The sequence below is a fragment of the Lepidochelys kempii genome, chromosome 4 (assembly GCF_965140265.1).
Source record: "Lepidochelys kempii isolate rLepKem1 chromosome 4, rLepKem1.hap2, whole genome shotgun sequence".
Taxonomy (NCBI): Eukaryota; Metazoa; Chordata; order Testudines; family Cheloniidae; genus Lepidochelys; species Lepidochelys kempii.
The window spans coordinates 12,917,223-12,945,085 of NC_133259.1; the positions used below are offsets into that span (position 1 = coordinate 12,917,223).

The 27,863-nt window shown below is 41.8% G+C and overlaps 2 protein-coding genes across 8 annotated transcripts in view; one reads left to right on the top strand and one right to left on the bottom strand.

Annotated features, from left to right (window-relative positions):
• Positions 1-2,348, top strand: part of PPEF2 (protein phosphatase with EF-hand domain 2) — a 39,276-nt gene extending 36,928 nt beyond the window's left edge. For 5 of the 6 annotated variants that reach the window (XM_073340420.1, XM_073340418.1, XM_073340421.1 and 2 more), the window contains one exon: positions 492-2,348. In XM_073340420.1, the coding sequence (XP_073196521.1) occupies positions 492-712 (221 nt within the window). In that variant the 3' untranslated portion in view covers positions 713-2,348. The remainder of the gene's footprint in view (positions 1-491) is intronic. The other variant, XM_073340423.1, reaches the window with a different exon arrangement.
• NUP54 (nucleoporin 54) lies at positions 2,146-27,409 on the bottom strand. Of its 2 annotated transcripts, XM_073340425.1 has the most exons (13): positions 27,276-27,409; positions 24,774-24,935; positions 18,287-18,370; positions 18,028-18,165; positions 15,600-15,826; positions 12,662-12,849; positions 10,979-11,175; positions 7,950-8,004; positions 7,201-7,294; positions 5,846-5,953; positions 4,275-4,394; positions 3,723-3,833; positions 2,146-2,848 (listed from the first exon to the last, which is right to left on the bottom strand). In XM_073340425.1, exons 1-13 carry the CDS (start codon positions 27,325-27,327, stop codon positions 2,720-2,722), a joined length of 1,665 nt encoding a protein of 554 aa, XP_073196526.1. In that variant the 5' UTR covers positions 27,328-27,409; the 3' UTR covers positions 2,146-2,719. The 2 variants fall into 2 exon arrangements, with proteins under 2 accessions (XP_073196526.1, XP_073196527.1); XM_073340426.1 differs by lacking the exon at positions 24,774-24,935.
• Between the last annotated feature and the right edge of the window lie 454 nt (positions 27,410-27,863).

Sequence of the window (27,863 nt, forward strand, 5' to 3'; positions counted from 1 at the left end):
ATTCTTGACATCTGATTTGTGTCCATTTATTCTTTTACGTAGAGACTGTCCAGTTTGACCAATGTACATGGCAGAGGGGCATTGCTGGCACATGATGGCATATATCACATTGGTGGACCTTCCTGCCACAATGCATTAAACCTTTGCTTCATTTTTGCCTGTCATCTCTGCATTAGTAGTTATAACAGTACTTTTAATACATGTTTAGAAAGTGCTGGAAAAGAGTAATTTAGCCTCTACACTCAATGGAGATATGGAGTATTGTCACTAGTTTATACGTGGGAAAATGAGGCATATGCAGTAAATGATTTCAACGTCATGGAGTGAGGAACATGGCTTTCCTGACTGCTGCCAGTTCTGTGTAGGACTGCACCATTGCCTACCCCCGTGTGCTGCTGAAGGGGCAGGCTCAGAGGAGGGCTGCATGGCCTCTTGTACACATTTGAGGGCAGGACTGTCACTAAACTGAATTGCCAGTTTCTTCCCTGCAGGGCTTATTTCATTTGAGGAATTCCACCAGACCTGGAAGCTGTTCAGCTCCCCTATGAACATGGAGCTCACAGCTGATGGCATCAGTGACCTGGCCCGCAGCCTAGATTTCAACAAGGATGGAAACATAGACTTCAACGAGTTCCTAGAGGCCTTCCGCCTCATTGAACACACTCATGGTGATGATAAAGCGCCCCACCCAGCAGAGATGGCTGTTAGCTAGTAGGGCAGGCTGCAATGCCTTTGGATGATCTCCTAAGCCGCAGCACAAACAAAGGCCCTGCCAGCAGCTATGACAACTTGTGGGGAAGTAGAACCGAGTTACATTTTAGACCTCTCAGTGCTGTTAGGAGTTACTGCCCCTGTTCCATTTTTTGGTATGAGAATTGGCCAAATAAGTAGTAATTTAAAAGGAAATGGAGGGAAGGTGTTGCTCAAGTAGATATTTATTCTAACACTCTGCAAGGGTATAGTGTAGCCTGTTACCCCCATTTACTGACATTTCTGTAAACTATTACAGGATCATTAACAATGTTTGTGAAGTGGCATTATTAACACTTCAGCTAGTGCAGATGTTCCTAAGTACAAACCTAAAAACAGGGTGCAGGAATTTTGTTCTTTAAATAGACTTAAAGCCCAGAAGCAACCACTGATGATGAGCTAGAGTCTGACTTGTATAAAGTCAGGCCATCGTGTGAAGTTCTCTCTTTTTTTAAATCCAGTCTTGCTTTAAAGACTTCAAGTGATGAAGAATCTGCCACATCCCTAGGGTAAGACACTCCAGTTGTTAATCAATCACCTTGCTAAAATGTGCTTTGTCTAGGAGAAAGAGATCCACTAGCTAGAGTTTTACAAGAGGGGTCAGCAACCTTTCAGAAGTGGTGTGCTGAGTCTTCATTTATTCACTCTAATTTAAGGTTTTGCATGCCAGTAATGCATTAACGTTTATGATATATAACTAAACTATTGTTGTATGTAAAGTAAATAAGGTGTTTAAAATGTTTAAGAATGGGCAGTGTGAGTGCCACTGAATATCAGCTCCTGTGCTGCCTTTGGCACAAGGGCCAGTGGTTGCCTACCCCTGAGATAGATACTTAAGAGCTGCTATACAGGTTCAGGTAATTGACCCATCGCCACTAACTAGTGCTGCAGAGGAAAGTGAAAACTTTCACATAACAGCGAAAACGTTTGAACAATACACTGGAAGTACTGTTAGCTGATACAGTTGGAACAAATCAAGGGCTAGATTCACCCAAGCTTCACAAAATGATGTACCTCACTAGGATTTGCTGAATAATGGAGGCAATATTTGACCCTGAATTTGCAGAGAGTAATGGTATTTACCAAGGACTTTTCACCTTGTTTAGGAACCCCAGACAGACATCGGTCAGGTTTGAGTCATATTTCTTATTATAAAAAAATATTCCAAAATGCTGTATCTAGAGTAATGCTAGTATAATGCAGGGGAAGAAATCAGGCAAACTTAATTTTTTTACAGTATGATGCTTGGTAGATTTCTTTTGTAGCACAAGTCTGCTGTATTTCAGAATTTGTTAGTCACAAGTGCCTTTGACAAATCTCCAAGTAGCTATCTTTCCAAAGAATGAACAATGTAAGTATGCCTGTTTAGAAATAAAAAGGCAACATGATAAAGGACACAGTTTAAAGCAGACATTTTATTCTATTTCCTGAATAAGCAAAATGATATAAAAATATAGCCTTGCAGTCCAAAAAAGTCACATTACACAAACACTAAATCCACAACTTTCCCCAGCAGATAAATGAATAATATTAAACATGTTTACAGGGTGATGTACAAGTTTGCAACAGCCTAGTTGTTTTTGTATGCATAATTTTGTGATGTAGATTCCTTTCATGTTCATGAAAACTTGAAAGACAAGATCTCCTTAGCATTGCATGGAAGAACAATGCTGTTGTAAAAATGTACAATAGTACATAACTTTTGTAGTAGAACAGTATCTGAACAGATTCAGTTTCTTTTAAGAAAGAATATACAGCTTTATAAGTCTAAACCTTCCAAAGGTCATCAAGTTTGAAAAGTATGGAAGAGGCTTTGCTAGTCCAAAAGATTACAGCCAATACCACATTTATGAAAATCCTATAGGAAGATATGCATTTTTTTTTAAACCTAGTCAGTTTCAGCCTTTGAAAGTGAACCCTGAAACAAGATAATGCATTTGAAACATCCCTAACAATAGCTTATGACAAGTCAACTGAAGATTCCTCCTCTGATAGGGATGCTCTCATTCAATCCATGTTCTGTTAGTTTTAGATCTTCCAGGTCATCTTTTATTATGCTAATCAAATGACTCAGGCCTTCTTGTTGCTGCTTCAAATGCTAGAATAATTAAAGAAAGAATGTAAGAAACACTTCAGGTGTAGCATTTATCACACAAAACTATAGCTCAGTCCTTGATGGTTAAAAGATCAGAACCTCTCTAAAATAACTAAGTTACTGTAACAGCTATAAGTTTACTTTTTAAAAGCGAAACTACACGACTTGTGCAAAACAGAATACATTTTTACCACGGTCATGCCTGAAGGCCTCTGAGTGCCTTACCAAAAAACACTCAACTATTTAAATTTGGAGTACCTGTGGCACCTTTGAGCATAAGCTTTCATGGGCTAAAACCCATTTCAGCGAAAGCTTATGCTCAAATAAATTTGTTTGGCTCTGAGGCGCCACAAGTCCTCTTCGTTGTTTTTGCTGATACAGACTAAACACGGCTGCCACTCTGAAACCTACACTCTGAGTTCACTCAAGATTAGAGCTGGTTGGAAAAATGCAGATTCAATTAAACTTTTGCCAACACATAGCGAGTTCCAGGGTTGACAGCACTGCTGCAGAGAGCGTGGAAGACCCAGCCTAATCATGCGGAACACCCACAGCTCCCCCCTGGCTCTCTGGTGGACCAGGGAGTCTGAAGTCTTAGGACTGGTTTTCCAAAATCTGCACTTCTGGGTAGCCCTGCATGAGGACTGCTTGGGGTACCACAGGAAAACAACTTCACTGCACAGGATTACGAAGAACAGAGCTCTTAGTATTTGCTTGATGCTGTTGCTGAATTTCCTCTAGACTAAGTCCACTTGAGAGGCATGCTGAAACTTCAATTCCAACACCACTGTTTTCCATCTTTTTATAAGCTGTGCACCCTCCACTCAAGCAGGCTGTTGTAGAATTCTGCATGCATTTCTCCACAAGGAATACTTACTTGCTTGATTTCTTGTAGGAGATCTGCATCAATGTAGTACCTTTCTTCTGCCCTAACTGCTCCAAAATGATTTTGCATCCTGATCTGAGACATCAGTTCATTTAGTCGACCCTAAAAGTAGATGGGAATCACATGTATTAGGATAGAAAAGCAGTTTCCCCCTGACATCCGTAGTCCTGAGAGAAAAATGTACCATCAGCGTGAAGGTTTTGGCTCAGCTTCTTGCATTTTTTTTTTTTGAATTAAAAAAAGAAAACTAAGAGGGGTGGGGGATACAATACAGTAAACAAACAGTCTGATACTGTTCATAAAAATTGCTTCAGTACTCGCTATGTAGTTTTTGACCTTGTAAGGGGTTTTTTCAAGATTGGGTTTAGGACTTGCAAGTCTGCTGACTCAAATCAACAGGGAAAATGTCAATATTCTTCCTATGAAAGAAAACATTAACTACAAATGGTTTTAACCAAGCTTTGGGGAGATCATTTTACAGCTTTATTGTAAGTACACCAAGAGCCCTTTTCTGTTGCAAGAGCTTATATATAATTCACTCACCTTGAACTGAGTAGGTGCATTGAGTTCACATTGAATGGTGTCTAACTGTACACGAAGTTGTTCCTCATCAGCCTGAATGGCATAGCCACTTTTCCTTTGAATCTCTTGTTTAATTAACACCTGCAAAAGGAACCACTGAAGTTATGACCTTTGGAATGACTTGTTTTATGTGCATAAACTCCAAATGTCAAGATTCTCCTGCAGATGTCTCAGACAGAAGAGTGGCGGGTCTAAAGGCTGCCTTGTATGTTGTATGCAGTGTTGTCACTCCCATGCTATCAGAGAGACAAGGTGGGTGAAGTAATATCTTCTAGTGGACTAACAGAAGTCCAAAGATATTACCTCACCTACCTTGTGTCACTTGTATGCTGTGTCTCAATTTATATCCTATAGTAAAATGGATTTACCATTTCTAGTAAAATACAAATCAGAGTCACAATGTTCTACCTGTACATTTGTTTCTGGGGTTTAAAACCACAGTCGTCTACTTCACTTGTGGCACGTTAGATACAGGGGAAATGTTTTCCACGAGGTCTCCCTCCCCACACTCCCATGTACATCTATTCCGCTTTCCCCACTCAGGTGGTCTTCTACTCTGCTGGCCCACAGATCTGAAATACATCCACCAGACAAAATTCTCTCTCATCTTCTTCAAACGCTCCTTCCTTCCACTCAATCCTTCCACTTCCCCCTCTTGCCTTGTATTTGTCTTTAGAGCAAAAAAATGTTTAAGATAGATCTTCCAGATCTATCTTAAAGCAAGTTACAGGTATTAAAGAAAATGCAAAACAGAAAATTAATTTGTCCATTTTACTCAAATGGAGATTAGGGATTTCTTACAGAAGGAAGTTTAGAACTGCCATATAGCTAACCAACCACACGAACAAGAGAATAATAAATCCAATCAACCGGCAAGCCACTATCACCGTAACCATATTAACTGGGATTGTAAAAAAAATGGCCATTTCAGATTAATTTGTTCTTCTGTCTGCACAGTGTACACTCAGTTTCATGAGCTTACTAGGGAAAGGAGTTTATAAAGAGAGTCATGAATTGGTAGGACTTGGGGCAGGTACAGGATCTGAAACTACTTAAAGTTGGATTTAAAAACAACGCAACCTGACTCGTTCCAATAGGACAACTTTCCCACAAAGTTAGGCAGCTTTTCTGGTAAGTCTCTGATCTTGACTATAACAGGGTTTAAAAGAGAACTGGATAAATTCATGGAGGTCAAGTCCACTAATGACTATAAGCCAGGATGGGTAAGGAATGGTGTCCCTAGCCTATGTTTGTCAGAGGGTGGAGATGGATGGCAGGAGAGTGATCACTTGATCATTACCTGTTAGGTTCACTCCCTCTGGGGCACCTGGCATTGGCCACTGTCGATAGACAGGATACTGGGCTGGATGGACCTTTGGTCTGACCCAGTAGGGCCATTCTTATGTTCATGAGAGGGAGACTTGCACACAAATTGAAAAAGAAACAGGAATGGGAAATAGAGCTGTTAAAAAAAAGTCCACTCTGTTGCCAGTGGAACATGCATCAGATTACTCACTGCGTCCAAGTGTTACCTGTAAGGTTCTATGAGAAAGGTCCATTAGTTTTCTCTTGTACTGTGCTATTTTTGCCATAGTTGTGGTCTGATTTTTCTGCAGCTCACTAATATCTTCTGATATTATCTGAAAGAAAAAAACATGGTTGCAGCTGGTGGCCATCCAAAAATTTAATTTAATCTTTTTATAAAAAAAACAAAAAAAGATTTTCCTGCTTGTAAGCATGTACTAGCAGCAGCAGCATTCATTTCCCCTGCCATCAGAGTTTCAAAACAATGATCAGTCCTAAAGGAAAAGGGGCCATATTTGAAAACACCTGCAGAGAGAATCAGATGAGTAGTTCATAATGTAAGAATGCCGTCATACCCCCTTGTTTAATAAGTGGGTCTATTGCAGCCCATCTCTGCCCTTACCATCATTCTGTTTTGTATGTAATTAACTGAAAGTTTTAAATATTTATCCTGAGCAGGAGAGCAGCTGAGGGGGCTTTATTCTGTCAGTGTCCTTACCCCCTTTCCACTCATGTCCCTTCAAAAAGTGAAAGTATCTGTTCTAGTCATATCCATTACTAGGGGATTGGTGCCTAATATATGCTCCCCAAAATGAGGCAGTGTCAGGTGCTACGGCTTGAATTTTCAAGCACCCCACTCATTGGAAGTCAGTCTAAATCTACTCTTTTAGTTCAGGCATTTTCAAAAAAGTCTCCAAATTAGGCACCCCATTTGACCTGTCTTAGCCAAAAAGCTGATAATTCTCCTCTTGCAAGTGAGCAGATGAGAGAGAAGATATTCATACAAACCAGAGAACAGCTATTGCATAAGCCTTCCGCTCCAAGGTAGCATGGTGTGAAATCTCTGTTAATCATATACAAAAGTCTTAACAGCTTCCATAAGGGTAGTCTTAACTGAAGCTGAAACAGGAACTGCAAGTCACCTACTCAAAAGACATTATTCTAAATTCATAACTGCACAGATACAAGTGTCTATGGGTTTGTCTACCCTGGAATAAAAGATGCAGGACATGGCCGCAGCTGGCCCAGGTCAGCTGATTGACTCCAGACTCAGGCTGCAGGGCTAAAAATTGCTGTGTAGACATTCAGGCTCAAGTTGGAGTCTGGGACCCTCCCTCCTTGTGGGGTCCCAAAGCTCAAACCCAAACATCTAAAACAGCAATTTTACAGCTCTACAGTCCATGAGCTGGAGTCAGCTGACCCAGGCCAGCCATGGGTGTATTGCTCAGTGTTAATACTTCCCAGATTAGTTCTCAGCAGTCGGAAATCAGGATTTACAAAGCCACAAGAGTCACACTTTTCGAGTGCTAAATCTATTGTCTGCAACCATGTTCAGAACGAATGGTGTCAAGTTAACACTTACATCTAATCTGGTCTGATGCTGCTTAGTCATCTGGTCTTGGACCTTTAATCTTCTCAACAGCTCTTTGAAACCTACCATTGGTACAGGGATAAGCCTACAGGAACAGAAGTGTTTGGTTATTAAACAACTCAAGATTTACAGCTATATTTAACAATATATTCCTGAATTGCAGACTCTGTTCATTACAAGAATGAGAAGTCACTGTAATTATGGGTGTTACATTCAAAAGTCCTCACCACTCATCCCCACAGTGTAGGCAATGACGTTTATTTAGAGTTGCAGGACTAGCAGGATAGGGTTGACCCCAAGAAATGTGCTGGTTTGAAGTTCACAGATATAGCGAGCTAACAACTCCAAACAATTAACATATATCCTAGAGCAACACACGACGACACACACGACTTGGACCTGTTCTAGGCACCACCAAAAGTTATACAAACCTGCCACCCCTGGAGAGAGGGAGGGAAGGAAGGAGCCGCAGAGGGGGCTGAGTAAGTGTCTTTCCTTCCCCTGGGTCCTAGAGGCAGATTTACTAAAGTGGCATTTTTGTGAGGGAGATTTTGTTTGTGATTCTGTGGCAACCCTCTCATTACCTACCTTGTAGTTATCACATTATACAGTTATACCCCTAAAATATCTCCTAAAGTTACCTGAAAGTTATTTTAGAAAGCGTTTGTTTTTTAAGGCTAAATTCACACCACAGATCCATGTTTACAAAGGAACAAAACACAAAAAAGAACCAGACTTACTTTTCAGGATCAGGATTATCCACTTTGGCCTGTTCCCAGATAATAGGATCAACACCTACAAGAGAAAATGGAAATTCTTTCCATAAGGACAATCTCAACAGTGCTTCAATAGTTTTCACATCACATGGCTGGTAAGTGATCAGATTTAATAATGCATGTGAAAGAGCCACACTAAAATCAGCTGTGAAACTGAATCTTCAAGCTATTAATTCAGCTTACTAAAAAGGCTTGGGCCCAGGTTTTGTAGAAATATCCGGGCCAAAGAACAGTTGTCAAGCTGTCTCACTGGTAGAGAGACATGAAAGGAAAGTGAAAATGGTGATTAAAAAAAATTAAGTATCAGAAAGAAAGGTTCCTTAAAACTGTCAGGAGACCACCAAAATCTGGTCCAAAAGGAAGATAAAAATAGTAGTACAAGCAACTACATTGTGTGTTAAACAAATGACAACATCGAAATCAAACACACAAGACGTCTTTGGAAACCTCTTATCAGTTCAGTCAGGATGTCACTTATTTTGCCATTATTTCCAGTATATTAATGAATATTTATATAGCAATTTTATGATTAAATAAGCTGCAAATCTGGTATAAGACAAAGCGATGGAAAGACTTCATTTGGCTCCATCATTGCTGCTGAGCTGGCAAACGGGAAATCAAAGAAAGATCTAGCCATTAAATATTTTTAGGGCTGTCGATTAATCACAGTTCATTCACATATTAACTCAGAAAAATTAATTGTGATTAAAAAATGAATCGCACTGTTAAACAATACCAATTGAAATTAAATATTTTTGGATGTTTTTCTACATTTTCAAATACTGATTTCTATTACACAGAATACAAACTGTACAGTGCTCACTTAATATTTATTCCAAAAATAGTATTTCTGTTCCCCTCATACAAGTACAGTAACTTCACTGAACGTTGTAGTTACATTCCTGAAAAATGCTACTTTCAGCAAAACAATGTTAAACAAATTCAATTTCCCCATAAGAATTAATGGGGGTTAGGTGGAAATTTTTTTTGTCAGACAAAAGACATTACACACACACACACACAGAGTGTAAGTTTTAAACAACTGAATACTGTACACAGCCATGATGATTGTGAACCTTGATTGAGGTGGTGAAGTCCGAGGGTGGAAGAGGGTGGGATATTTCCCAGGGAATACCATACTGCTAAATGATGAACTAGCACTCGGCTGGGCCCTCAAGGGTTAACACGTTGTTAGTGTAGCTTCACACTCTACAAGGCAGCATGAATGGAGGGAGGAGACACAACAGATGCATGGCAGTGGCTGCAAACATTCCCTGCGGAAACGGAGTATGATGAACCCACGCTATCCCACTGGAGCACACTACTCCCTCCACTTTCCAAAGTGCCGGGGGGTGCATGTGTGTGAGAGACAGACAGACATGCACATTGCCCCTTTAAGTATGCCGACATCACTCTAAGTACACTGCTTTTTTAAATAGATCAGCAAGTTGAGACAGCAGCTGCTGCCAGCAAGCTCCCTCCATCCTCAGCCCTGTCCCCCCTTCTCTGTGGAGACGGGGTACAGGAGCAGGGGGGACACCCTGACATCAGCACCCCTCTTCGCTCCCCACCCCTTCACAGCAAGCAGGTGGCTCCCGGGAGCAGCTCCAAGGCAGAGGGTGGGAGCAGCACATGGCGGGGGGGGGGGGGGGGGGGGGAGGGAGGAAGGAGGGGAAGACACAGCACCTGACCTGACCTGACCTGCCCAGCAAGGCAGCCGATTTTCCCTGTATTCCAGTAACGCACAGGTGTTCCAGTAAGGGGCCTGTTGTGCTGGGTTCCTACACAAAAGACTGTTCACGTCCAAAGAGCTTAGAGTCTACGCATAAGGTAAACAGATGGGAGAAGCACAAGGTGCCAATGATTCAATTATGCTAAAGCTTCGTTAGCTGCACAAAATAAAGAAGCAGTTCTAAAAACCAAAATGTATTCCAAAACACAGATCAGTAGTTAGTTACACCTAAAGTTACTATATCTGAAAAAGATGGGGCAGAAGTTGTTACTTTGTGCATTGAACAGACTTTGTCCCCATATAGTCAGTTTCCCCCTTTTTGTGAGTCTTTCACATAGCAATAGGGGAGAGAAAAATCATTTAAAAATGGCAGAACGTGATAGCAGAACCACAGGTATAGTACATAACGCTATTTTGAATTCATTTTTTGAAATTGGATTAGATTTCAAATCGATTCCCTTAGTTAAAAATTTTTTATCCTAATTTTGCTACCAAAGAGCCTGATTTCCAGCTATGGAATGAAAGATTAAAATAGACTTCAATCTTTGTTATTTTTGGCCTTTAAAAACCACCACAAAAAAAAAAAAATTACACAACCCCACACATCCAGAACACAGGCAACTTATCTAAGCCAAAAACAGACAATTTGAGATTTTTGAACCTGGAGAGCAGGCAAAGAGTTATTCCAAATGTACACATATTTAAGTGTGAGAAGATCCTACAAACTATTCTCTTTAGGCCACAGACCAGCAAACAGAAGCTAAGTATCTATGATATTGCAAGTGAACAAATGAGCAGTCAAAAAGGTCACTGCACTCATCCAAAGGGATACAATTACCGTCTGTGCACATGTACTGATGTGTATTGGCCGAGTGACTCAGAAAGTTGGGAGGAGTGAATACAGGACCCTATGGTGTTTATTTTACCTGCAAAAGTTACTGTCCTGGCATATCACTTTTGCTGGACTCAATGAAGCAGTTAATAAGATGAACTGAACTAGTTTAAGACTCTTACAGTTTGGTTTACACTATTGTCTACCCCTGTATTAATTATTTGCATAACTTTGTATCTCATCAACTGAGAAAAATAAAGTTACTTTGTTGGAAGGGTTAGAAATATTTGGAACAGACATGTTAGTACATACGGTCAGCTTAAAAACTCCTTTGATTAAAAATGTCATTTTTTCCAGTCACTTACTCTCGGACACCTGGAGAACGTGGAAGGGCTTGTTTACCAACTAATGCAACACTCCAGTACATACCAGCAGGAGGATTCTGTAGAAGCTGTTTGATTTGTGCTGGAGAAAGTTCTGTTCTGGCCATGGAAAGGGTAACTCCAAGCTGCTGCAGTGATGTTTTTATGTTAACTTGTTCAAAATGAGCATACAGGGTTGTGGCTGGAACTCTCCTTGAAGTCCCATTTGGTGACCGCTCAACAAGATAAATGACAACTTCAGTCCTGAACAAGCAAATGCAACAGAAAAGAAAACTATAAGAATACAAGTACCCTAGATCAGTTAATGGTTTACAGAAACAACAACTGAAATACAATTATAAGCCTGGAGCCAACCGACGAACAGAACAGCATCATTATTTTAAATTAATACATTCCAGTCTATTTAAAAAAAAAAAAGCTGAAAATATTTACTGGTGACTAATATAGCAAACAAAAAAGTGAGCATCACATTCAGAATTACAACCACAAATATTAATCAATTGTTCAGAAGTCAAATACTTGTTTAATGAAACATAACTGAACTACACAATTATACAGCTTTAAAAATATCTACACACAGATTCATTGTCAGCGCATATTAGAAACCACTAGGGTTCACATTTTGGGAACAAAGGAAAATGAACAGGATATCATGCACATATCTTCCTAAATTACATTAGCCTAGCCCACCCAGGGCAGAAAACATCAGCATGCCCCTCCACAGTGGCCAAGCAAAAGAAAAGGACAGCCAACCAATCAGGGGGAGAGAGGGAAGGAGTAGAGGAGAGTGGGAAGTGTGCCTAATCAAAGCAAAGAAGAAGAAAAGCAACCAGTAAGTTGGTGCTCAGGGTGACGACCCTGCTCACCCATCCCTAGAACCAGCCCAAATTCTATCATTGGAGGAAAAAGAACTGGATACTGGAGTATCACATCTCGTGTCTTTTCATACATCAAATCAGTCTATATGTCAGGATAAAGTGGAGTCTTTGCTCTAAGTTTAGCAAGTGTGTGGATGGTAACAGCCAAAAGGTGCCTACTGTCACGGGGATGTTAGAAATACTTAAGGTAGTCCAGTGTAAACAGTTCTCTGGCACACCACAGGCAGAAGTAGCCAGTAACAGTCAGTAAGCAGACTTAATTCCGAAGCAAATATTTCTTGGCTCAAATGCTAGAATACCTTGTCAGCACTGGTCCCCAAAAAAACCAAAAACAAACACCACCACTGTCTACCTTAAGTATCTTACTGGTGGGGAATGCCCTCCGCTTTCTAAAATATTTAGTGCATTTAACCCAGTTGCAGTAACCACTACGCATATCCCTGATTTTTCCTGCACTGCTGCGGAGCAGAGGAATCACAAGATTATTCTATTGCCAGAACTTTACTGGCCTCACTGGTGATACAAATGCCATATAAACCAAGGAAATCGGATTTAGTGATCCGGCAGAAACAGTGGAAAGAAACGAAAGGGGGGGGAAGGAAAAAAAAAAAAAAAAAACAGAATAGGCCAAAACCTGTACACAAAAATGGATACCGTCGAAGAACACAGATGATACTATATTGAGAATACAAACAAACATATATTTGAATATCCCTATAAGACTCTTAAAAGGAGTTTCAGCAGAAGCTTTGTACTGAAGCAGATTGACCTTAAGAGAGCCAACACATTATACACGCAGAGAAAACCAAATAGAGAAGGGGGCAAAATTGCACAAGAAGATATTCACGTACTGATCATCTGGCAGTGTTTTAACACCTTCTACGTTGACCGTAAGGGTCTGGTTTCCTCCCAAAATTTTGTGCAGTGATTCTACTAGCTGCTGCTGCTGGTTTCGAATGTCTGCTTCTTTTCTATTGAAGACTAAGACCACCAGGCCATCTTCATCCTTGTTGTTGGGCATGCAACTGTAGCCCACAGCCTGTGGAAAAAGCCAAATTGGATGTTGTTAAAGGTTCACCTGAAAGTGGGATACATCAAGACATGGGTGTAGGAGAGAACACTCACAGAACTTCTAAAATGACAGACTGCACTCTAAGGCATGTTTTTAGTTTAAGTTTTTAAAAAGGTAAATGTTCAGAAATGTCCATTCTCTGCCTTTGAGAAATTTTGGCCTGTTCAGAAGATTCTAGAAACATAGAATATCAGGGCTGGAAGGGACCTCAGGAGGTCATCTAGTCCAACCCCCTGCTCAAAGCAGGACCAATCCCTAATTTTTGCCCCCGATCCCTAAATGGCCCCCTCAGGGATTGAACTCACAACCCTGGGTTTAGCGGGCCAATGCTCAAACCACTGAGCTATCCCTCCCCCCATACTGTTGGACAACAGAAATTTTGTTAATGTTTTGGAACGGGGCTGAATTAAACATAAAACAGAATTTTATACATTTTCTAAAATGCAAATGTAAACATAGGAGAGGGGATTTTGACTTGTGCGTGGTATTAAAACCCCCTTGTAATATAGAAATAAGGAAAAAAGGAAGATAAAAATCATAGAAATTTAGAGCTGATAGGGACCTAAAGAGGTCATCTAGGTAGTCCATCCCCCTGTGCTGAGGCAGAACCAAGTATAACTGTCAGGGATGATCTAGGTATTTGTTTAACCTGTTCCTAAAACCCTCCAATGATGGGGATTCCACAACCGCCCTTGGAAGCCTATTCCAGTGTTTAACTACCCAAATAGTTAAAGCTTTTCTTAATATCCAACCTAAATCTGCCTTGCTGAAGATTAAACCCATTTTTGACTTGTCCTACCTTCAGTGGACATGGAGAACCATTGATCGCCATCCCCCACAGCCCTTAATATATTTGAAAAACTGTATCAGGTCCCTCTCAGTCTTCTTTTCTCAAGACTATACATGCCCAAGCTTTTTTAACCTTTTCACATAGGTCAAGTCTTCTAAATCTTTTTTCATTTGTGTTGATCTCCTCTGGATTTTCTCCAGTTTGTCCACAACTTTCTTAAAGTCTGGTGACCAGAACTGGTCACATTACTCCAGCTGAGGCCTCACCAATGCTGATTAGAGTGGGACAGATACCTCCCATGTCTTGCATAGGACACTCCTATTAATATACCAAAGAATTATAGCCTTTTTCACAACTGCATCACTTCCAACCTCTGGGGATTTCTGGAACCTCCATTCTCTGCAGTATTGACTGGAGTAGGAAGATACAGGGGAACACAACTCAAGGTGTACATACTGAGTGCTTCTATAGGTATAAAGGCTTAAATGAAATAGAACAATCTTGATCAAGATAGAACATTTGAGAACTCCAATACCCCCAAGACAGTTACTTTTCCATCTCAAATGTGTAGTGATGGAGTTTTGAATGCCTGTGTTTAAAAAAAAAAACAAACAAACAAAAAAAAAAGCAAACCACCCTAATCTTATCTTCTCTATTTTCTTTTAAAAACCTCTCTATCCTTTCTATGATAAACTTGCAGTAAGATTAAGTATTACACTCTTTGGCTGATGCAACTCAATATCCCAACACAAAGAAACTCTGTTGTTCATATTATAGCAACAGTAATTTTCTAAGACTGCAGGACAGTTTGAAAACAGTCATGAATTAGTGAGTATTATCCAACTTGCTTTAAGGCAACTGTTTTCATGCACTGAGGGGTTGTAGTGTTTTAAGGTTCAAATGCATTGCTTCTTAGCACACCTGGGGCAAGTCATTGAGATCTCCTGATACAATATAGCAAAGACAGTGAATTGCATGGAGGGGCTACAAATGGATTTTTAATATATGATGCATTGTTGCACTTACAACTCGTGTCAGTATACGCTCTACATTCTTAGAAGAGAAAGTCAAACGAGATTCAGCAAGAGTTCCCTCAAAGCAATTTCACTTGCGTACAAAAAGTCCATCAGCCTGAATCAATCAATATTCAGAGTAAAAACTGCTTCTCTTAGGGAAGTATCTCAAATGTGTACAGAAAGCTAGGCTTATTACTGTCTTTGATATGTCCATTAATTGACCTGTAGCTGAGCTAGAGTAAGCATCATCAGATCTGTGGAGGATGAGGAACCCTGTACTCTTTGCTGACACAGCAGAACTGGAAACTGGGACAAGGCTTAAGGACAACTTAAAGACTCCTGCGGATAAAAGCAGATGAGTTCAAATCAGAATAAGCTGGCCTGAATTTGCTGATGCAGAAGAGAATATGTGCAGGCCAAATTTAGAAAACATTCTCCTGTTGCTGAGGTTGATGCAGGGAGCAACATTAAGTTTGCTGTTCTGGATCTCAAAAAAAACCCTAATATCCTGGTCTTCTAAAGCTTAAAAATTTGAAAGAATTTTAAGTGTTACTATTTAAGTGATCTGCACCAGAAGAAATGCATTTCTAATAGATTAGTGCTCATCTTGGATGGTTAGTGACCTTAATTCTCCTAACACTATCCTGGAATATTTTATTTGTCATATTGCTCACATAAGCATGCATGTCATTTGTAATACTTAATCAGGGCCTAGATTTTCAGCAACCACGCCACTCAGAGCTTTGTCCCAGGCATATTAGAATGGGACACATTACCTTGAAGAACATACTATGTTACATAATTTAGCTATTGCTAATTCTAAGCAACTCCCATGATGCATTTAGGATTAAAACAGAAGACTGCAAATAGTCTCAGAATAAGTACTCTGATAAATACCAGAAGTATCATACCTTAAATCTGCAAAATGGGTTTTCCTGCGTGAACTCCACCGGAGCAATGTTGCTGTTAAAATATCCTTTGCCTGCCCCCCAGAAGGCTTGCAACTGGTTCCACTTTGCCAAAATAGCATCTCGCTCATCTCCCAAGAGAGTGGGAGCAGAAAGTGCACTGGCTGTGTTTATCAGCTGGTTGGACTGGGAAGGTGCCTGAGTGGGCTGACTGAACAAGCCACCTAATGCTAAAATCAGATACAGAAAACACACAGTTCTTGAGGAAGAAAGAAAGATTAACTGATTAATGCACACCACACTAGAGCTTCTTGTGCATTTGGGGGGCGGGGGTGGGGTGGGGGGGGAAGACACCAAGAAGTCTGTGGGTAAATAATAAAGCACAAAGTTTGATTTTCTGAATGACATTATTACCCCCTACCCTTCTTAAAAGTGATGATGGAATTGTCTGACATTCAATTACATAGAGGCACACCTTATAAAAAGAGGTCCCTCAAATGGGTAAATATAGACACGATTGGATAAACATTCTTGGATGCTTTAAAATCTGAACGGTACATCTGTTATTGTGACACAGTAAAGCAGTCAGCAGATCATAGATCTATACATATCCTGACTTTTCTTTAAACCAAATCTGTAATCAATTCCTTCCTTTCTCATGACGCTGTTACTGCCACTATCAACTTGGTAAAGATTCTTGGTGCCAATGCTAAACCAAAAAAAGGGACCAATAAGACACATGGAGATCCCAAGGTAAAGCGTAGGTATTTCTGAGGGCTCCTATAATGGGGCTGTGCAGATATGCATGCTATAACCAAGATGCTCAGAAGTCTCCTGGACTGACAACAGCGATCACCAATGTGCTGGATTCCTTTTTGATACATTTATGCTCCACTATCTAGAATTTGTTGGATCAACCCACACTTCTTGGAGACCAAAAAAATAAATGGAACAGACTTTTGTAAACCTTTTAAGCTGGGGCCAAAAGGGAGCACTGCCTGAATTTGAAATCGACAGTTGATGGTGCTCTAAACTGATCCCTTCTTTACAGGAAAGGAAGGAAGATGGGATGTGACTGCTTCAGGAGGCAGGGGAGGAAAATAATTCAGTTTATAAAGTCACTACAAAAAGCGAGCTATGTTCAGAAGCAATGTTGCCCCACGCAGCCAGGAACTGCAAGCAAGTCTCTTGCTATGGGCTGATCCTTTGGGCAATGTCTCAAAGAGTTTGGCCTGGTTCTCTTGGTCTCTTTCAAATAAGGAATGAAAGGCCAAGTGCCATTAGAATTTAACCTACATGTTTTGTAGATAAAGAGAAACGAGCTGAAATTTCTGTTTGATTTATAGAGACCCTTGGATAAGACATGCCCACACTCATACAGAGAGTTTTTCCTTGTTAAGACATGGAACCCATGCCCTGATCTAGGCTATTCCCAAAGCTATCCCTCTTGGAAAGGGCGGGCAATATTAAACTTGGAAAAGAACTACCTTACCATAGGATTTAGCTTGCTCTGCAGTAAGGATGGCTACACTGCCAACAGAAAAGCAAAGGCCATCCTGAGGCACATTGTGAAGGTACCTGGGTATTATGCTGCAAACAGGAATGTTAATCTGTTAACTTTTAAAATGATATTTAAATTATATCATTTACCCGGTTAACCGATTAAAGGGAGAGGGGCCCGCCCACGAGGCCAGGGGTTAATGGTTAGCTGGGTTAACCGGGAAGACTAATGCTTACTGGTTAACTGTTTACTATTTTACATCCCTAACTGCAAAAGGACAACACTCTCCAGGATGCTCTACAGAACTCTTGCTCCTCCAGCTTTTTCATGAGATCCCTTGTTGTAGACAGACAGTGTACAGCATCAGCAAGACAGGTAGCAGATAACTCAAAAGGTAAGTGATCCATCTCTTTTTTTTGGTCCAAGGGGATGGACACTCTACTGGTACATCTTGAAACTACTGGGAATGTGCCAAAGTTTTTCATTCTCATGGAGAAACCTGTAGCAGTTTGAGCAAGAGGTACTTGAAGTGAGGGGCCTGCCAAATGGTGAATTTTTAAGCATTCACATTAAAATGTCAAGGCTATTTGGTCTTTTTTTTCCACAACAGAGCACTACTGAGATATGGGGCTTGGAGGTGAATTTAGTGCTGTGAGTGAGGTTTAGATGCCTCATCTCCCCCTTCAGGTTCTGGTGCTCTGTGTAAAAGGCTTAGACTATGAAGGGTGCAGAGATCTGTAAACCCTTCACTGATGGTTCTGGGGGCACAAAAAAGCAGCTTAATATATTAGGTTGCTAGAATTTTCTATTATTTGCCCATTACTCAAGTAAACTCATGCTAATATTTTGATTACTCAGGAGCGATGAGCAAGAGATATTTTGCTTACTAACATTAGCTTTTAAAAGAAATAAAGAAGTCTTTGTACTTACTGGGCTGCTGCTGTTGGGTACTAAATCCTCCAAAGCCTAACCCAGTTCCTAAACCAGTACCTAGGCCGGTACCAGTTCCTGCTCCGCCAAAACCAGTACCAAATCCAAAACCTTTGTTTTGGGTAGCACCAAACAGTCCTTAGAGGAGGGGAGAAAATCAAAGATAAATAGAAGAATTACACATGAACAGCAAAAAGAGATAAAACTTCTAAAAGACTGATGCTAAGTTTAATTCTAAATCAAAATGATGGCATCTCACCAGCGGTGCCTGTGTTGGTAGGAGCAGAAAAGCTAAATACTGATCCAGGAGCGGTGGTAGTTGTCCCAAATCCTCCAAAAGCACCTAGTAAATAAATTGTACAAATAAACAAGGTAGCTTTGCCACAAGGTTCAATCTCTTGTAGGTCATGATAAACTGCACATTCCAATGCAATGAGTTTTATGAAGGGAGATGCTGACAGATGAATGTGTTGTGACACAAGCATATTTTTCTGATCATAGTTATTTACTTTACTGACAATAAAGTAAACAGGAGAGAAAGTGGGACCCAGAAAGCAATACATAGTGACAAGTGACCTATGGATATGAAAAAAACAAAAAAACACCACACCCTTAGGCTTTAGTTAACTTAAGTTGCTCAGTCCCAGATGTGCTCTCCCCATCTACAGAAAATTATAGCTAGTACTAATATTTGTCACATTAATTCTCTAGAGTCTAGAATAACTGGATTTTTGTGGGATGGGGTGGTAAGTTTTTAATATAAAGGACCCTGGGTATCTGGCTGGTGAATCTTGCCCATATGCTTAGGGTTTAGCGGATCGCCATATTTGGGGTCGGGAAGGAATTTTCCTCCAGGGCAGATTGGAAGAGGCCCTGGAGGTTTTTTGCCTTCCTCTGTAGCATGGGGCACGGGTCACTTGCTGGAGGATTCTCTGCTCCTTGAAGTCTTTAAACCACAATCTGAGGACTTCAATAGCTCAGACATAGGTGAGGTTTTTCGCAGGAGTGGGTGGGTGAGATTCTGTGGCCTGCATTGTGTAAGAGGTTGGACTAGATGATCATAATGGTCCCTTCTGACCTTAGTATCTATGAATCTATTTAATTAAAAATATAAAAGAACTACAAACACTTTGGTGGAACTAAGCATCTTACATACGATGGTTGCATATGAGCAAGAACACAGACAGTAATGTTTGCTTAAAACTCTGGAATAATGTATGAATTCTCTTTTTTGTGGAGTTATGTTTGTGTGTGTTTTTTTTATAACTACAACACCCCTGTGGCAAAGCCAGCATCCCTCATGTCAGCAGGATGACATTCTATGTCCCAATCCTGCAAGAAAATCTATGGGGGTAGACTCCTGTGGAATTCCACTGACTTCCATGGGCATGGATGAATGGGTCTCTGTGACGTTCTGTACCTAGTGGGAACACACTACACCCCCCATGTTCATCCTCGTAAAATGATTGTGTGGTATCGAATACAAAGTTTGTCGTGTCGGGTGTCTTTGGAAGGGTCATGATGCACTGAGCATTGTTGTTATAGTGATGCTATAGAAATGGTTGTTACAGTAATGTTATAGGTTGTAATTTCATGTATACAGCAATGAGGCTGAAAATGTGTCTTCATGGCTTAAAATAAGCCCAGGCAAAAACTCTCCAAGAGCAGAGAGGCAGTTCACATATCATTAGGGCATGTATGGGACAAACCCAGCCCAGCCTCACAGGAACAAAGGATGCTGGCTTAGGCAGCAACAAAAGGATCTGTTGGATTCTTGAGTGAGTCACCCCCCTCTCCATTCCTTTGGTCAGTTTGGGACTGTGATGAGCTAATGCTCACCTGACTCTGAAGGGGGAAGGTGGGGACAAAGCCAAGAGGGAAGAAAGAACATGATAAAAGGGAGAGACGTTTGCCATGCTTCCTCTCTCTTCCACCTCCATCTACAGACATCACCATCAAGTGACTGAAGCGCTGATCGAAGGGGAGAGCCTGGCAACCAGCCAGCCTGTGGTGAGAAGTTTGTACGGGCATTGAAAGTGTTAAGATCAGCTTAGAATGCATTTTGCTTTTATTTCATTTGACCAAATCCGACTTGTTGTGCTTTGACTTATAATCACTTAAAAAAAATCTTTATAGTTAATAAATCTGTGTTTATTCTACCTGAAGCAGTGCGTTTGGTTTGAAGCGTGTCAGAGACTCCCCGTGGGATAACAAGCCTGGTACATATTATTTCTTTGTTAAATTGATGAATTCATAAGCTTGCAGCGTCCAGCAGGCATAACTGAACACTGCAAGACGGAGGTTCCTAGGGTTGTGTCAGGGACCAGAGATACTAGCTAGTGCCATTCGGTTGCACAATCCAAGGAGCAGTTTACATTGCAGAGGCTGTGCATGAACAGCCCAGGAGTGGGTGTTCTCACAGCAGAGCCTGGTAAGGCTGGCTCCCAGAATCAAGGATTGGAGTGACCTAGCAGAACACCGGTCCAAATTGTAACGTTCCCTGGTGTTGTCTCTCTGTGGAGATCAGTTTTCGGGATCAGGTCCACAGCGTGGCACACAGGTTGTTAGGAGGATGGATTTGTCGGAACAGTTTACAATGCAAAGGGAAGTACTCAGTTCTTGAGAGGAACAGTCAAAGGGCCATACAGTAGAACCTCTTTAACATGTAAATATGTAAGATATCTATATCTCAGTTCAGACGCATGGGCTGAAATGTCCTCAGTAAATTGATAACACCCCCAATTTTAGAATATCACCTCTTCAAATCTCTAACGCCGACCGTGCCATCTCACTGCCTGGCCAAGACAGCAGAACAAATACAAGGCAGTACTTCAAAAGACTTGACTGGATAAGACTGAGTTATTTCCATAAGATGAAGGGCTATCAGGATTTCATATATGCAGTGGGTACCTTTACCCTGACATTAATCCCAGGCACATTTTAAAAAAAATAAAAAAATCAGTACCTTGAATCATTACTCTTAACCAGCTAAACATAAGCCCACAATCTTTTATCAACAGCAAAGAGTGGTCCTCTTCCAGCTCTGAAATATTTGGAAATTGCAAACTTTCCTTCTGGGTGTGGATTTCACAGTGGTAAGCCATGCCTTTGTGATCCCCCTTTACATTACTGCAATGTACATGGTTTGGGATGTCCCTTGGTCTGCATTTGTAAGAGGTAGCAACACCTGCACCCTCCAAGATTCACTGGCTGTATGAAGTCCAGCAAACATGCTTGAGGTTTTACTTTTATTAGCCAAAAATTTAAGTCAGCAGTTCCCAAACTTGGGGTCTGTGAACAGTTGACTAGTCATATGGTGCTGGATCCCCTCTATTTCCTGCTACTTCTACAGGTGTTCAGGCCCTTCATGATAAGAATCTGTAAGAGCAGCTGGAAACCTGAAGAAACCAGATTAGATGCCTCTACTAGGGGCCTCTGCTACACAGTATTAAAAATAGGAACAGAACCCCCGGGACTTGGAGTCACCAACAGCAGAATCATGTCCTAGTAACAAAGTACTAGGGGAGCATAGGGAAAAAGAGGACCATATGGCTGAGCAGCATATCCAGGGAAAAAGGGAACCAAACAGAAGGGAGCACGTGTAGGGAAATGAAGAGAACAAGAAGAGAGATTCACTTTTCAATTACTGTAGCTGCCACAGAGATATGTGATCATAGATGGGAGAGGAGGTGGTCTGCAAGACACTCTTAAGATGTCCAAGTGTTATAATTTGTACAGTATAGGGCCAGTCTGCCTGAGGGACTATCAGCTGCTTTCCCATCACAGCACTGGGGCTGTATCTACTGATGATCCCATGGTAAAATCTCAAGAGATAGGCAGCAGAGGAGGCATGGTAACTTTAAGACATGCTCACGTTTTTATATACTGGAATGCCTCACTGGTCTCATTCAAGACAAGGCTGAGTAAGTGGTTTTCTTAGTTTTTGGGTGGCAAACAGAAGTGGAGGGGGAGAGTTAGTTTGTAAGTTTTGTTTAGATTATTCTTTGGCTTTACTTTTGGCAAAAGCTTAGACGCCTCCACGTGAGCGCCACTTTATAGTTAGGGTGTATAGTTTGGTGGTAGGCACAAGTGGACAGCATTTATTTCTACTGAGATATTATACTGCAGCTAAGTATTATGGACACATTTTTCATCCTCAATTTCCTTTTAAATACATAATTTCAAGCAGATATATAATAATAATTGACTGCCACTCAAAGTTACCCAACAAACCAACCAGACAAATTATATATATGAGCCATGCACTTTGCTCAAGAGCAGCAAACTCAGCCATCTCCATCCTTTTTGGGGGGCAAAGGGAGCAAACTCCAGAGTCCAGGGCCCTGTCCCGAGAAAACAGTTTCCAGCCCCAGACATTTGTAGCTGAGCCTCTTGAGCTCTAGCTTCTCGCAACTACTGCGGCTGTACTGGGGAAAGCAAGAGCCTTCTACATATCCAAGATTCAAACCATATACAGCTTTATAGATTGAAATCAGCAACTTGAATTTAATTTGAATCAAGAAGGAAGCCAGTGCATTTATCCAAAAAAAGGGGCTAAGCAGCTCCTTGCAGCTACTGTTCCCCGCAGACAAGCAGTGGTGTTTTACACCAGCTGCAAACATTGATGGGCTTTCAGGGGTAACTTCATGCGGCGTGCATTGCAATAATCCAGTGTAAAATTGCTCAGACACATATTCCTGATCCGGACACGTGTGAAAGTAACCATCACCTTATTAGAGGACAAAAGATGAAAAATATACTTTATTTCACTGACAAGACTTGGGTATCCTGGAGCATTAAGAGGTCAAAAAGCAATTCTAAACTGTACTCATAGACAAAAGATAGAAATTCTCCTCGAACAGAACCTAAAGAAGCCATCCCATTATACCTTTGAGATTCTTTAACTCAGCAAATCGGATCACCAGTCCACTCTGATCTTACTCCTGAACTTGGCCAGGCAGCAGAAAAGCAAAGACACTATATCATATAAGTTAGATGAAAACAATGGCATTACAGTCTCCCCCAGGGGCCTCCTATACACATATGGAGCAGGAGGAGTGACAGCACCTCACAGACCCCAACTAAAAAAAGAGTCCACTATGTAGACCAGCTGTTGTAAAGCCATTTGTAAGTTATATGTAATAAAATAAAAAATTTTTTTTTAAACTTAGTGTAATGAAACAGTCAGCTTGAAATGGCATGTTATGTATGGCAGGAAAGCAGTTATGAGTGGAAAAATTATACAATCTTAGTTAAAATTGCAAGATTATATTCAATCAAGAGCTTTATATAGAAATATCAAACAGTATGGTGTACATGATTCAACAAATGGATATAGTCATTGGAAATGACATGTCAGTTTATCAAAACACAGTTTACATCTGAATCAAAACAAATCATGTTTTAGTTATAAATCTATTATATTTACCATCCCTGTGCACTCAGAATGAAACTTAAACCAGACTTAATTTTCAACCTGATTTGATTTTTACTCATTCAGAGCATCAGCTTTATGCAACTGGATGAAAAAGGTTTCCAGTGATAAACCCAGAGCTTCAAACTCACTGTGTAATGACAAACTGTGTGAGAAGCACTATCAGATCATGGGATTTTTTTTAATTATTATTATTATTTTGTACTTTGGCCAACTTGATACCTTTGCTTGAAAATTATTTAACTGTAGTACTAAACTGCTAACACAATGAAAACATGCATCTCAGATTTGGTTTTAATTTAGCCCATATCCATTAGAAAAAGACAATTGATTAGAATTTGTACCAGAGTAAAATTAATTAAATAAGATTTACATTGATCATCAGGTGCATGAAAGTGAGATGGGTGCTAGAATACAAAAAAATATGGTAAGACTGTGGAATGCATGTAATTCCTATACGAGCAGCTGCAAGAACAAGATCCCAGGGCTAACTCTACATAAATGGAAACATATGAAATAGTATACCACCACACAAGGCACAAATATTTTCACGTAAAAAAAGGTAAGACTAAATTGAAAATAAATCAATTTACACTGGATTGCTGATTCACTTCACAACAAATAACCAGTGTCCACACTAGGAAGAACAAAAAAAGCTAGAGCATCTTTTAAAGACAATCTTGCATCTGTGCATTATTTCAGCAGATGAACAACAGTACTTGAACAGAAACAAAAAGCAAGGGTGATTGATTTTGTGCTGATCGTATAAAATTTGTTTCTCCACAGAAACTAGTTAAGTGTGGTGTGTTCATGATAACCAACTGAAGTCCAATGAAGAGACATAAGGAAAGATGAAAAACATGACTACAGTAGTCCAAGAATCTAAAGTAAGGAAATGCGACTTTACAGATTTACTCTGTAATTATGCAATATTACCAATATCCGAACAAAGAACTGAGATTACAGTTTGCCAGTAAATCTGACCATTTGCTAAATAATCAAGACTTAGATTTAGACTGGCAGGACACCATGGTTTATTTTGTTTTTAGAGAAAATGGGCATTTACAGACCAAGTAGTTTTCTTTCAACAGCTATTTCACTGGATTTGCATAGAAAACCCAGAAATTAGTGGAAGTGTTTTAAAAATCACATTTAGAGATTTTGCTACAAGTTATTAAAAACTTTGTTCCCTAATTTGGGCCACACAAAAAGTATTGAAGTAGTTTTTTATACTTAGATACCAGAGATCTGAAAAGAATTCTTGGACCCCTGCTATCAACATTCATTACGAACAAGTGTGTGTGTTATCTACCTGCACTTGCCAGACTGTTACCAAAATTGAATGGTGGCGCTGAGGTAGTGGACACACCGAAATTCCCAATATTAAAATTCACTGCAGGATTGGCAGTTAATCCGAAACCCCCAAAATTAAACCCACTGGCAGTGGAGTTTGCAGTCTCAAGCCCACCAAATCCTAACAGGTGGGAAGCAGAAAGAGAGCACGCAGCATTAGTTTGAAGCAAAAAAAATAGTGTTTTCCATAGCCAGGGACAAGAAAAACAAATAGTTAAAGAAATAAAAAGCATAGAGGAGAGAAGTTATTCCATTTCAAATGAGATTCATTTATTTAACACAAACGGAGTAGTCCAAAGTTTTCTGCTATTTAACCTATGCTGTTAGCAGATACAAAGCTAAAGCACAAATAAAAAAGTGTAAGACTTCTCTCCCCCTCCCGGCCCCACACACACACTTATGTCTGATCTACACATGAACGTTACAGTCATGTAACTGTGTCAGAGGCACAATTTTTTCTGCTATGGTTATACCAGTACAACCCCTAGCATGGATGCAGGTATATCAGTATAGAAGTGACATACTGGTCTAGTTATTCCCTCTCCCATATGGGAAAAGTTTTACAAGAATGAAACAGAGTCCAGACTAGGGAGTTGTAGCATTTTAACTCTATTAGTACAGCCAGTATAGCTAAAGCAGTACAACTTTCCAGGGGTATGTCTTCACTGCAGAGTTAATTCGGGTGATCAGCACTTGGGTGTGAGTGGCACACTGCAAAGCCATATTCAAGTGTGTCCATACTGTGTCCACACTGGTACTATACTCACGAGGACTTTCGTGGTTATATCCCAGCATTCTTAACATTGCAATAAGATGAATCACACTATGATTCTCTCTCAGTGAACTGTGGGAGAAACTGTGTTTCTATGCACACAGGAGGACTTTTGGGAAGGCATTGGAGAATTATCAGCACCCGAGCGTTTTAGCCTGTATCTACGCTGCAATATGGGGGGGGGGGGGTCACCAGCCTCAGTGTAAGCAACACTCAGGCTGTAGCCTGTACCCTAGGCCAGCTAGCCAGCCTGGGTGTAAACACCACCAGCAGTCAGGCAAGAGGTTTTTGTGCATGGATGGGAGCCAGACTAGGGGCACCACTCAAGTAAGAGCCTGAGTTACCTCTGCAGGGAGGATAAATGCCAGGGCAGACAAAGTATTGGAAGTCTAAGTGCTCTGAAGGGTCTGGAAATGACTTGCCTTTTAGCACAACCTCTTAAAGCTTTGGTGTCTAGTTCACAAATACAGCTATGCCTAGACATGCCAAAAACATTTACAAAGCTTAAAAAGAACTTTCCCCTCCTCTGATTTCAAGTTAGATGTATCCTTTCCTCCTCCCCACATGCTAGAAAATGTCACGCAAATGATAAACTATCTAGGGACGCCTCTTAAAAAGCAAAGAGCAACCACCCTATTGTGCTTGAACATGAAGACTTTTGTGAATACTTGAGTTACCTGATAACAATTATCATGACTGACTAATCAGTGCCAACTAGTACACATCATGTACAGCCTCATCTCAGCTAACCGTGAATAAACTTTTCATAATCACATTAAATTATGTGACTCAAGACAAACCCTGTTTAGTTTCTGGTTTGGGTTTTGTTTGTTTTTTTACACTGCTCTGCCATCTGTGCCTCTCTTTAGTGCAAAGGTAACGAACCTCCAGCTGGCTTTACGGAGGAAGGATTATACCATAATGTGACACTATCTGCAGAAGCAGCCTGCAAGAATCATAGAATATCAGGGTTGGAAGGGACCTCAGGAGGTCATCTAGTCCAACCCCCTGCTCAAAGCAGGACCGATCCCCGATTTTTGCCCCAGATCCCTAAATAGCCCCCTCGAGGATTGAACCCTGGGTTTAGCAGCCCAATGCTCAAACCCTGTAGGGACAGCTACCAAAATTCACCCCGGGGCCCCTCCCGCACAAGCCTTATTTCAATGGCATGAGGCTTTAAGAGGGACGCATTTCCCGCGCAGAAACAGACCAGCGCGGCTGGGGGCAACGAGCACTTGCGCCCTGGGGGGGGGGGGGGGCGGGGGGCCTGAGCGGCGCCCCGAGCTCACGCGACGGGCGGGAACTCAGCGCAGCGGTTACGCCGCCCAACGTGCTTGGTCTGGTTGTAACTCATCGGGACGGAGGGGGGAAGAGGGAGGCGGGCAGCGAGCCGGGGGAACGGCCGGGGTGTCACCGCCACGGGGGCGGGGAGCGGCCGGACCCACTGCCCAGCCGCCTCATGCTTCCAGCAGCGACGCCCGGCTCCCATCCCGACCAGACACCGCCCCCCGTCCCAACCCGTCCCTGCGCTGGCAAGGCGGGAGGGGGGGGAGGCGCACCGCCCCCCGCTCCGGTTGCTAGGGCGAGCGGCATGGGGGGAGGGAAGGAGGGAGGCACGGAGCGGACACACCCACTTCCCCGCCACCCCCCTTGCAGCCGGTCTCCGCGCCCCGGCCGCCCCGCGCGCACCTGTCGGGTTCGCGGCGGCGGCGCCGGCGGCTGCCCCGAAGTTGAAGGCCATGAGGCGGCGCGGTTGGCGGAGTGCAGCCGCCGCCGGGTCCGGCTGGGAACGGTCACCCCAGGGGGAACGGTTCCGGGTGATGGCCCCGCTCCCGGAAACATTAACAGCCCCGGCAACCCGCGCCTGAACGCGAGAGGGTGGCGCTGAATGATGACGTAATAAAATTCGCTGGTTCGTCATCCACACGAACGACCAGCCCCTACGACAGATGGGTGGATCACGTGGCACGGCGGGGGGGGAGGGGGCGGTCTGGCGCTCTGTTACGATTTAGCGGTGACGTATGGGTGTCGCGCGCCTCTCAGTATCAGAGCTGGGACTGAGGGGGAGGGCGGAGAGAGAACATTTGTTGTGGAACATACCAATCAGGCTAATGGAGGGGGGAGGGCGGAAATCACCGACTCAGGGCTTTACCATGCGGCCTAGGAGGGGGAGGTGCCCTTTCTTGTGGCAGAGTGGTTAGAGCAGTGGGCTGGAGCCAGGACGCCAGGGTTCCATTGCTGGCTGTGCTGCCAGCGTGGGGGAGCTGGGCCCAGATC

Excerpts from the sequence above, each read along its gene's own strand:
- NUP54 (XM_073340425.1), bottom strand. The coding sequence starts at position 27,327 with ATGGCCTTCAACTTCGGGGCAGCCGCCGGCGCCGCCGCCGCGAACCCG. Across the intron at positions 12,850-15,599 it reads ACCCATTTTGCAGATTTAAG|GCTGTGGGCTACAGTTGCAT; the intron begins GTATGATACTTC and ends CTTTTTCCACAG. Across the intron at positions 8,005-10,978 it reads TCTACAGAATCCTCCTGCTG|GTGTTGATCCTATTATCTGG; the intron begins GTATGTACTGGA and ends TTTCTCTTGTAG.